This window comes from Maylandia zebra, linkage group LG18, assembly GCF_041146795.1.
Source record: "Maylandia zebra isolate NMK-2024a linkage group LG18, Mzebra_GT3a, whole genome shotgun sequence".
In the NCBI taxonomy this organism is placed as follows: Eukaryota; Metazoa; Chordata; class Actinopteri; order Cichliformes; family Cichlidae; genus Maylandia; species Maylandia zebra.
In genome coordinates this window covers 5,002,248-5,014,431 of record NC_135184.1, presented here as the reverse complement: position 1 = coordinate 5,014,431, position 12,184 = coordinate 5,002,248, and the positions used below count along the sequence as shown (strand labels likewise).

Genomic DNA, 12,184 nt, shown 5'->3' with positions numbered 1-12,184 from the left:
TGTGTGTGGTCTCAGAAATGTTTTAGATGCAGGCACGATGCTTGGAAATAAATCTACATTCACGGAAACACAGAGTTGTGTGTTGTTATCACTGAACAAACACTTAAAATTTCAATTTTCATTGAACAAACACTTAATTTTAGCGATTCAACTGTAATATTTAACATTAGCTTAGGCAGTTGCTTTATTTGGTTCTATCATCCTCTGTTTCTGCCTTCCTCAGTCACCTGTCTGTGTGTTGCAGGTCTGTAGCGGAGCAGGAGCGGCCGTTCGCTCTGGGAATGCAGTTTGTCCTCCTCAGGACTCTCGGTGAGTAGAACCGGAAAGCACAGAGCTGCTCGTCTTGTTTTATTTTGCCATGAAATTAAATAGAAAAGCAGAATATCAGCAGTGTTATTTGTGGAGCTCGATGGAGAGATGGGCTCACTGCTTGTAAACACTCGGTGCCTCCTGACTCACGAGATGTTTTACAGATTTTTAAAAAGTGGCAGTTATCCTGAATAAGGAGGAGTCAAAGGAGGTGAATTATATTTGATGCATGTTCAGGGAGCTGCTGTCAGTGTAAGTTATTTAGAGGACAGTTAGAAACTGTGTTTGGGGTTAATCAGGTGGTGAGGATTATGAAATTTATGAAATCCAGGATGGCACTTCTCATCTTGTGCTGCAGTTTCTCACAGCAGCTCCTGCAGCTTTATTAGTGTCTCACCTCAATGAGACAGCTGAGAGCTCACGTCTGTTCTGGGTTTTTTTTTTGTTTAGTTTGTTGTTTGTTTTTTTTACCTCCCTTGACCTCTTCTTTCCCTGTTTTCTCTTCCATGTCATCGTTTTTTTCTTTCTTTCTGCTCTTTCCATCTCCTTTTCTGTCCACTCTCTCGTTCTTTGCCCCGCCTGATTTCTTCTTCTTCTCTTTTTTTACTCAGCCTACATCCCGACTCCCATTTATTTCGGGGCCGTCATCGACACCACCTGCATGTTGTGGCAGCAGGACTGCGGCGTCCACGGCTCCTGCTGGGAGTACGACGTCACTTCTCTGCGCTTCGTGTACTTCGGCCTCGCTGCTAGCCTCAAGTTCCTTGGCTTCTTCTTCATCTTCCTCACCTGGTACTCCATTAAGTACAAAGAGGAGCGGGTAGAGCGCTGGCTCAAGCGCCACCTGTCGCCCGTCGACACCGTGGGCAGCCTCGTCTGCCACCCCGGCGGCCACAAGGGCCACGCCCGCACCCGATCCTGTCCCGTAAATATCCCTCGAACCGACCCCAACGCTCTGCCTGCTAATGCACCGCCGCGCGCCGGCACCCTGAACCGTGGCGTTAGCACCCAGAGCTGCCCCGGCCAGGAGCTGAAAGCAATAACTCCTCCTCCGGCAGCCGCGGCTGCACCTTCACCCGCAGCGGCGCCCAGCCCCGCACCTGCCCAATCACTGGAACACGTCTCAGTCCGAGTCTGAGCTCCAGATCGGGGCCAGGCGACGAGGCAGGTCTCTTCCACTGACATCTTGTTTCTCCAGTCAGCTGGGTTTTTAGCCGCTGTCAGGAACACCAGTCACAACACGGATGTCCCGCTCGCATCTCAAATCTCTGATTAGCTGGTGAAACACTGGTAAACTACGTGGACCGAAAACCTTCAGGTAGACCTCCACTTTGTCCAGACCAGGTGGAAATCTCTGCTCGGTTCATTGAAATGCAAATGGAAGCTTGGTTTCCTTTGAGATGGAAGACAGTTCATCGCTTATAAGCCCCCACCTCCACACTCCACCTTGGCAATGTGTGCCTTCTGTCACCACGATCCTCACATTAATAGTACAAAACACACTGGAAGCCCCTCACACACAGACTGGTCACCTTGTAGGAGTCACCTGAACAGATACCTCAGCTTCGCTAACCTCTCCCTTCAGCTTCACCGTCGCCTCACGTCTGCGTGCTTCATCCTCATTTGCGATTTTCTTTTGAGCCATTTTTGTTCTTGTATCAGCGCTTTCACTGGAAAAAAAAGAAAAACCTTTGGAAATGTGACACACAACCGTTAAAGAACTGGAAACCGATGGCATGGTGCTATGTGAAAAACAGCGTCCTTTTTTAAAATCTTTTTTTTTTAAAAAGAAAAAACCCAACAGGTCACTGGGCTAAGCAGCTTGGCATGCACAGAATGCCTTCCTCTTCGATGCAAGGCCTTTTGTTGCTCCCCTGACACAATGACACGCAGTATTACTGCTGAAAGTCGGATTGTTTTGGCTTTTTCCAGCTCCATACAATGCATCCATACATCCGGGCCTCCGACTGGCACCCTGTGATAAGCAGCTTAACCTGGGAAGAAAAAAAAAAAAAAGAGGATCGGCATTTTCCTCCTGACCACATTCCCGGCGAGCCAGCGGCGGATTCTCCGAATAAACGACTGGAAGAACGAGGAAAGAAACGGACTACATTTCAGGCTCAGTGACTTCCGTCCACTTTACTAACAGCAACTCTAACATTTGTACTCAACATGTAGGATGGCGAGTAGTCGACCATCACGTAGAGGTCATAGTGTAGTCATCTGTTCCCTTTGTCTGCTCCAGAAATGAAAGCGGCGTCTGCAGATGGAAACTGTATGAATGCACCTTGATGGTTTAATATGAAACACTAGTCCTGGTGTATTATGGGTAATGACCTGCTCGTCTGCCAGAATGTGATGTGTGTTGCGTTTGATAGGTGTAAGTCGCAGCCAAGTGAGGAAAAAATAAGAAAATAAGGCATCAGTTTGCAGAATGGTTAGGTTGTTTATTGAGAAAGTAGAGAAAAGGTCACAGATTCCTGATGGAGTGCAGCTAATGATCGTTTTCTTTGATCTAAAAAAAAAGTCAAACAATGTAAATCAACAGTTTTTCTGAGCTCAAATTTTTTTGTTCAACCCCGAAACCCAAAGATGTTTTTAGCAATATGAAAAACCGAAACGCTTAACCTATCAAATGTGCAAGTCCAATTAGGCTCATTTCCAGCTCTACTGTTTTACTCTTGGACTCGACTAGAGTAGCTTTGCATGACTCACAGTTTAAAATAATCCTCTTTTAACTCATACAGGCCTTTGTTCAGTCCCTCAATTCGTCTACTGTCCCAAACAAGCTCTTTTAATATTTTACACCAGTGGTTCTTAAACATTTTCAGGCCTGATCCTGTTTTCACCTGTCACTAAACCATCTTTTGTCAATTACTAACAACAAACGTAGGGTCTTGATCTAGAGTCAATGCAAGAGCATAGAAAAAAAAAGTACCACTGCTTTAAACCTGCTTTCTTCTGGTTGGCTGCCCCTCACAAACAGTAGGTTTGAGCAGGAGGGGGTGGGGCTTTGGTCTCACACCCAGAGTGGTGTTGCCTGAGATGACAATAGTAGGGACTTCCCAGCTCACTCACTTAAATATTCACCATTAAAACAGCAGACATTTAAAGTAAGGATAACAGCTCGACTTTAAAAGACGTGAAGCGCCAGTTTGAACCTCAGACGTTGTTTTTTCTTTTGGCAGTTTGGTGTAACAGATTTAGTCGTTAAAGGTCAGAATAAATTTTGCTCCATTTATTATGACATTTAAAAAATATAACATTAAACTCAGCAGCAGTCGTTTTTTGGTAGACGTTTTCTGATCGTGTTCTGTGAAGGAAAAGTTGCACAACTGCTACTAAATGCACTGAAAAGCAAGCAGTCACCGTATTTGGAAAGTTTTCAACAAGAAGCCTCAACAAAAATAAGTAAAAATGACCAATCTGAAGAAAACACAACCCAATAACAGAAAAATTAGACCTTTTTTTTTCTTGTTTGTTTTGATTTCAAAAGTAACAGTTAAGTCATATATTTAAAGCTTGTTTTAAAATTAGTTAGTGGTTAAAGTAGTTAAATTTTTGATTTAGCAGCCCAGTGGAAGCAAATAAACACCATCACTTTTATGTTTTTAATTCTACTTTACACTAAACAAACTGTGGAACTGAAGTGATTCTTAACAGTGATGAAAGCTCAAAAAGTAACAAGTTTAATTCCTAAAATGTTTTAATAGTTTTGCAATAAATGAATAGTATTAGTAAAAGTAAATCAATAACATTTGTCGGACACTGTCAGTGCGCACAGTGATGGGACAAACTTTTTGATCCCGAAAACAATTTTGCTCCAAATTTTTTGGATTCTTTTAAATCCAGAGATTACATTTACAAAGGAAATATTTTTGAACCTGTACCACCATGTAAGCCATGTTTGTGTTTTGTACATAAACAGTTGGATGAGGATTTGCTTCCACTGTGGCTGCAGGCCAAAACTTTTCTCCTCAGTCTAGAAACCTTGAGGGCATTTCTGAGCTTTAGGAACAGAAATATAAATTTAGATCAGTGTCAGAGCTTCTTTCCTCTTGGCTCTCTGTTTACAGCTCGTTACACATCCGTGTTTGTTTTTCCCTCTGAAAACTCAAACCTCACAAAAACACTGTGTTTGGATGTCGAGGTGCGATGCCCGTGGAGGCTCGATGTTACATGTGCTCTTACTGTACACGCGCAGTTTCATCGATCGCTGTCCTGTGAGGACACCTGCTGGGCAGATGTGTACCAGCCGTCCGACACACACATCATGTCCCAAACCAACCGAAGAGAAAGACGATCAATACTTGTTACATGCGAGACAGAGAACAAGAACCAAAACAGTATTTTTGTGTGTCGACAGCACGGTTGGTGCCTCATTTTGTCCCGGTGTTTTTACTTTTGAGACCTCAGATAAAAGCAGCTCTGATATTTAATGCTGAGCATTCAAACTGGGCAAACTTTAAAATGAGATGCCTGACCATCACTCCTGAACCCCAGAAAGTTTACACTCATTTAAAGCCACCTGTTTCATTTGCTGCACGGTTTGAGCTCCAGCAGGTGAAGGACAATTTTTAAACCGTTTTCTGGCGTTTAACCTCTTTCACCAAACTAATAAAAACGTAATAAAAGCAGCTATTTAAGCAGTAAGACTTCAGACAGATACCAACAGGTCGACTTGGGCTGTATTTTTATGCATTCATCAAAGATTCAGTAAAAGGACTCGATGTTACAGTCCCTGACAATGCATTGCTTTAAATGGAGAAAATCATGAGGAATGGCTGTTATGAGGAAAAGCAGCCCAGAAACTTGACCAGCGGCACACATCGTTGTGTGCCTAAACTTTCGTTCTTTTACCCAAGCTAGTCTGCCCTTTTTCCTTGGTTAGATTTAAAGAATTTAAAATTCAAAATAGTTAAACTCAAAGGTTTGAGCAAGTCTAGGCATACCTGTAAAAAGAGAACAGTTGCTCATACGTTTACGTTATATGTGCATTATTGACACAGTATTGTCACTTCATTGTAATCGTCAATACACGGTTATCATGAAACTCATAACAGCCAACAAACAATCGATCAGTCGACCCTTGTTTTTGTTTACAGTTACTGCATTAATATTATTATTATTATCATTATTATTATTGTTTTACACGTGCTTCCTATTTTGTTCCCCTCAGAGAGTCGCGGTGCATCTTGTGCAGCAATAGGATAAAAAAATAAAATTCAAGCTAGAATATTTCAAGATGAGGCGCGTGCTGGAGCTGATGACTGACTGGTGAGCTTTAAGGGTTCAGTGATGTTAAAAAAGATTCTTGTTTTAATTAAAGTGATTATCATGGTTGAACAGGTTAGAGCTCATGTCTGATGCAATAACATGTTTCTGTAATGTTAGAGTGACAATAATCACACACAAGAAACGTCGTTGGGACAAAAAGAAATCGCACCACTTCTCAGTAAATGGAAGGAAAACTTGACGCACGATTCCAGTAGAGAAAGTAGAGTAGAATCAAATTTCAGCACATCATTCCATTTTCATGTACAGCGAGAACAACTAATACAAATCTCACCCGTGTCCGTCTGTGTCGTGTTAGAGATGCTCGTCCATCCGTTTAACATTTAACAACCAGAACATCTGCTGTTTCAGTTTGTCCATGCAGCGCTGCGGTTTAGCTGCAGGCGGCGCTGTTTCACGTCTCAAACGACACTGGGGGGATGAACTGCTGACACCAGTATTTCTTGATGGCTGGCTTTTTTTCCCTTTTTGATACCACACAAAAAGAAAATGGGAAGTTTTTGTTTAACAGGAGGAAAAGGTGCGTTTATTGGGGACTATTTTTCATGGCGGATTAGTCAACCTGTTACTTTTGGGGCAGCACAGTGATGCATGTGGGAGTGGGTCTGTGCTCATGGTAATAAAGGAACATTTCAGTCGTCTTTGGACAGCGGTGCAGTGCTGTTAGGAGGAAGTTTGTGGCTTTCTGGGTGTCGTACAGCTTAATAAACCTTGTAATGAGGCACACAGGAAGCCTCCTAATCCTCCACCTGGACCACCTGATGCACTGATAGATATTCTGTAATCTTTATAATGAAGCTGAAAGCTTTTTAAGGGGTTCAAAGGTCCAGAAATTCTCACTTCTCATTCTAGCCGCACATAACCAGCCGTGCAGGTGGTGTCAGTATTTCATCCTCCGGCTTCAGGATTTTACCACATCGAGTCGTTTACCTCCGTGTGTTGCTTCATATGTGGCATCATTTCCAGACTGTGACTACAGACAAAGACTGAATCTTTACGAGCTCCTTCAGGCAGATGTAGGTTTTACCTTCTTCTTCTTTTTTTTTTTTAAAGAAAAAAAACCAATCAGTATTGTATTTATTTCCAAACAGTGTTTTTGAATGACTGAACGATCGCACTGATGAGAGGCAACATGTAGATTTGTGGATGCACTGTTTACAGATGCCTTGGTTACTTGACTTCTGTCAATAAAAATGTGAAGAAAAAAATTAATAAAAGAGAATTACAGAAACTGCTGCTTTGTGTTTCTTCTTCTGTCTGCAGTCGTTTATCTGCCGCGTTCCCTCCAGCTGGTTTATCTTAACAGGAATTGAAACACAGAAGAATAACAATAAAAAACAACCCATTGAGCCCATGTGGTTTTATACATTTCTTATATGTTAGATTTCTGTGGTTTGCAGTTCTTTAGATGTTATTCTGGGTTCTTTTGTGACCTGGATGAGTCACTGGTAGCTTCTTGGAAAGTTCACCTCTCCGTTGTTCACTGGAGCCCCAAAGCCTTACAAACATCTGCAGACTAATAGATGCCAATAACTTTGTAATTGTTCTCATAAGTGTTCTTGAGCGTCTTTACATCGTGGTGTGATGTTTGTTTTTCTGAGCTTTCAGCCTGCTTCACTTTGACAGACAGGTTCTGTTTGAGTGATTTCTGGATTTCTAACGAAATCATCATTTATAAAACACTTTTTTACTTACTTGGGTTATTTTTTTTATCTAATATTAAAATTAGTTTGATCTTAAAATACAGGCCATATTAAAGAGAAATGGAAACTAGAACTAAATATTATTATCACTGATAATGTATGGGAAGAGATGTGTAAAACAAGGGAACAAGTAGTCAATTATGGAGAGTTTGACTGGAAATTTAAAATTAGATTTTTTTAAATACACCTCTTGTTATCTCCTCATATTGTAAGGAACCCAATGCAGAACTATGTTGGAGAAAATGTGGGGGAATAGGAGACGATTCACACATCTTTTGGGACTGTCCAATAATTCAAGGCTTCTGGATAAGAATCAAAGAAGAAACAGAGAAAATCAACCCTTACGTTGGGTGAGTGCTGAGTGTTTGTATATGTGTGCGTGAGGGTGGGAATGCATGTTTGTGTCTGTGTGTGCCTGTTTGTCTGTGTCTATATGTCAGGTCGGGTCTTAGACTCCACCTCTCTGGGAACTCCCAGGCCCTCCAAGGCCTGTCTCCCCTCACCACACTCCTTGCCGGTGACTGATGGGTTGGTGCATTGGTGGTTCTTGGTGTCATGGGCTGGGCATTCAGGTATGTACCGGCTCACTCCCGGTGGCTACCTGGCGGGGCCTGGCGCCTGTTGCTCGGTCAGGCCTCCTCCGGGGTGCGGGGGGCCCTCGGGCCTCCGGCCTCTGGGCCTGCAGCTCGGTTCACTCTGGCACAGCTGGCTGCCAGCAGAGCCGGCAGGCACGCCGGTGCAGCCCCCTCTAGCTTCTGCTCTGTGGCTACTGGGTGACGTCTCGTCTGGGGATCCTCAGGCCTTCCCATGAGGGTGGCACGGATGCCCCTCCCGTGGTCCTCCTTGGGCTCTCGCACTCTGAGGCCTCTGGATGTCTGGGGCCTGGATCTCCTCCATGCCTGCTTCATGCCCTGGGGGACGGGGCTATGGCTCGCTACATCCTCTTGCAGACCATTACATGTGGAAACCATTTGATGTTATCAGGGCCCTGGCTCTTGTTCACATTAACTGTATGAAAGGCCTTTTGGACATCGCTGAGTTCAGTGATGAAGTGTTGAGTATCTTTCAGTTTCTGTTTCAGTTCAGAAGAACTAAAACGAGCATCAAGCATATTCAAATCTCTGTCTGACTTAAAACCGTCTACAATGATCTGACTGCTGCTTTGGGGATTTTGAAACCCTGATATGGTTTTCATACAAGTCCAGGCAGACCCAAAATTTTTTGCAGCAAATTTGCTTTCAAGAAGGTTTTTGTAGATCTGTTTTGCTTTCAAGAGCTGGATTTTCAAGTCTTTGGTGACTGCCTGAAAGTCAGTAACAGCCCCCTCTTTAAAAGCCTGTCTCTTTTTCCTTAAACAGGATTTGATGCATTTGGTGACCCATGGCTTATTGTTAGGGTACACTTTAGCACGCTTAAGGGGTATAATCATGTCTTTACAAAACCTGCATATGAGCTAACATCCACCAAAGCATCAAGACTGAATAAAAACTTCCCAATCTGTCAATTGAAAACATTCCTGCAAGGTAAGCACAGATTCTTCTGACCACATGATTGATTGATGATAACATAATTTTTTCACCCCCCAAAAATTCATGTTCAAAGCAACATATCAGCCCGATATCACACAGAACTGTCACATGACATCAAACACAAGCTGTCAGCTCTGCAGAGTGGGCAATCATAATGAAGCAGTTCATTATAAGCTGCAGACTCAAGCTGCTCTTCATATATTTGTCCACCAGATGTCACCAAAGAGGACTGTGATGAAAGCTTCGAGTAATGAACCGTTTTTCATTACAAGCTTGGCCAACTGACTACAATCTGCAATAAACTAATATGGCTTTTCAATCCTCTCTTCAATCACTTGGTACCACCAGGAACCTTTAAATGGGCACTCAAGCTGCCTGGAGACTGTTTTGTCGTGCACATCAGAGAAACCACAGGTAAGACAATCTTATCCAAAAGGTCAGTGTAACAGTATTGTTTTCCACCAGCTTAACCAAACTTCCCACACTAACTGAAATTTCTTTTCCCAGGCAAACATTAAACAGCAGCAGCTGGAAAACTGGAAAACCTAAAGCCAAATAATCAATAAGACATAACAAACTTTTGTATGAGTGAGTATTGATAAACTGAGCAGAATTAAACCTCAGTGAAACCACATATAAGTTCTGGTAACTGGCACATATTTATGTTTAATATGTTGTTTTATATTTTGATCAGTTTCAGGTGTTTGTGCGACTGTGTTAACCATCAGTAAAACCACATATAAATCACACTTCTGTGTTTAACAATTACAACACTTGATGCTGTTTTTCTGATTCAGGATTATGTGTGTGATGAGTTGGCCACACAGTTCTTATCTTTCTGCTTCAGACACACACAAAACTGCCGAGGTTGAAGCTGGCTTCAGTCTCTTTCTACCCCAGGTCTCACCACATTTCCAAAATGTAAACTCTGAGTCTCATAAGAAATGTGGTTCAAAAAGATGTGCTGATCTATGAATGCATCCTTACTGAAAGCTAAAGATGTCCAGCAGACAAAAACAGCAGCTGAATGAACAGTTATCATGAGCGAGTGTACAAACACGATCACAGGAAATAACAGAAATAAACTGTAGTTTCCATTTATACCTGTAGTATTTTTTCAGCTCCATGTCATCTTCCAATATGTCAAAATATGATTTCATTGTATCTTAAACAAATACAAACTTCTTTCTTCCCCCAGAGAGCCAACAGTTTACTATCAGAACTGAGGCTGATCATTAACAGGGAGCAGCAGGTAACAAGGTCATCAGCAGTGGAGGAAAGTATGGAAGTAATACTCAGCTTCATATTTGAAGATACTCGAGTATCTTAGCTGCAGGTCTGGAACAATGGTTTTATTTCCTTTCCCATTAAACATCTCACACAGCCCCTCATCTGTGACCCTTAGCAAACCCACTGGATATCTACCTGCACATAAAGGAGATCAGATCAGTTCCATCTAGACCAGCTGTAACAGGAAAATGCTGCTTACACTTTGATGCATCACTTTCAGTTTGTCATATAAGACAATATATCAGATTGAGGCATTATTTTCCTGCAGTGAGTAAATCTACTTTGTACTTTACTCTTTTCTTTTAGGTAAAGGCTCTAAACAGTACTTGTACACTGTGGAAATCCCATAAGAACGTCTCCTGAACTCTGAACAATAACAAAACAAAGACTAAAAGGAGGTCATGGGTGCTGATGATGATGAGGAGGAGGAGGAGTAGCATGCATTTAAAAAGTGACTGATGTCCTAGAATACAACAGAACAGTGTCTCTACAAACTTATGAAAACATGACAGTCTTGCATTAGTTTGTATTCTTATGATTTCAAAAAACGAGGGAAAAATCTCCTTGAAATGCACAATTCCTTTTAGTTATTTCTTAGTGTGTGACGTATTTTATTGGCTTTATGATTGGTGCAAACAGTTTCCTGATTCATAATGGAAATAGATTTTAGACACAGGAGGAACACGCAGTGATCAGCAGGAGCAGCTTGGAGTCCAGTCTTCTTCACACTGAGGGGGGACATATATGCAGGAACAGTTGTCATAACTGTTACAACCACCAGATGGCGAAAGAGTCCCACTGCAACTTTAAGCCATGAAGGATGTGTCTTGATGTTTGCTTGTGATAAATCTGCTTTATGTGAGTCTTTTTCAGAGAGTAACAGTAATATGTCTGATTATATGTCTTTAATCAGTAAAGTCTCGCTTTGCTAGAAATAAATAAATAAATAATAAAATTGTAAACATGCAGCTGTATGTTAGAAGTCAAAGGGTCCTTAAGTCTTCTGTAAATTGACGGGGATCAAATGAAGGACACAAGTATCTGTTCTTACTCTAATAAATGCTGCTTTAATATCCAACAGACTATTTTCCTTCCTCATCAGCAGTAAACAGCTCGACTGCGTCTGTGCATTTGTGTCCTCCATACTTGTTTCCACAGACATCTCAGGCTTGATGCCACGATGCAGTGTAGAAACCTGACAACCCTCTGACTCATGTTCAAATGTTCAAGGACATTTCTCAGGATCATGTATGACCCCTTTTTGACATTTGGACTTTCATTAATAATATTTGTGTTTCTGAGTCATTTTTGTGGAGACTTCTGTCCAACGTAGTGTCCAAATGAAGCCTGAAGCTTTTCTTCACCCTCTTGTCAGATGGTCAGCAACAAAACTCTGTTCCAACCAATGTCTGATAAGAGATGAGACACAGCAGCTGAGCAAATGATCATTTCATGCTGAAGACGTCCTCAGACAGAATTAAACACATACATAAACACAGCCTGGTGCCAATAACACAGCTAATGACACTGCTGTATCACTGGCTTTACTGATTAAAGACCATATCTGAAGGAAATCTTTGAACACAACAGAAAGTGACCTTTTAAACCTGCCACACTGATGCTGCATTCAAGGACCATTAAACACATTTTAAAGGACTTAAGAACATGAAGAAAATGTGACTTGTTTCTCTGTAATGAAGCTGTTTTAGTGAAGAAAGTTGAAAGGTCACAGAGCGACTGCTGAATCTTCTGCTCTAAACATGAACTCTGAACTTTGTGATGCTTCAGGAGGAAAACTGCTTCAGTTATTCTCTCAGATTAGTTTCATATTTTCTGCGTTAGATTTGAGTGAGATCCTGGAATGAAGACAGAAGAAAAGACTTTGTTCAAAGTTTGATTTATAGTCAAACCTTCCAGTTTATTCACACAATAAAACATCAACACAATATATGAATTCATTCATTAAAATCACAGTTTTTATAGTATAGTATAGAATAGAACTATTTATAGTAGTATATAGTACTATATATAGTATATATATATATGTATATAGTAGTA

The 12,184-nt window shown here is 41.6% G+C and overlaps 1 protein-coding gene across 5 annotated transcripts in view; it reads left to right on the top strand.

Moving 5' to 3' along the window:
• Nucleotides 1-11,199, top strand: part of LOC101476808 (solute carrier organic anion transporter family member 5A1) — a 55,148-nt gene extending 43,949 nt beyond the window's left edge. Inside the window, exons 8-12 of one of the 5 annotated variants that reach the window (XM_024799869.2) lie at nucleotides 245-309; nucleotides 7,521-7,657; nucleotides 9,185-9,250; nucleotides 9,344-9,424; nucleotides 10,433-11,199. In XM_024799869.2, coding sequence (XP_024655637.2) covers nucleotides 245-309; nucleotides 7,521-7,657; nucleotides 9,185-9,250; nucleotides 9,344-9,385 — 310 coding nt within the window. In that variant the 3' untranslated portion in view covers nucleotides 9,386-9,424; nucleotides 10,433-11,199. Of the gene's footprint in view, nucleotides 1-244; nucleotides 310-920; nucleotides 6,836-7,520; nucleotides 7,658-9,049; nucleotides 9,084-9,184; nucleotides 9,251-9,343; nucleotides 9,866-10,034 lie in introns of those variants that run through there. The other 4 variants (XM_076877163.1, XM_076877162.1, XM_024799870.2 and 1 more) reach the window with 4 other exon arrangements.
• Nucleotides 11,200-12,184: the final 985 nt, after the last annotated feature.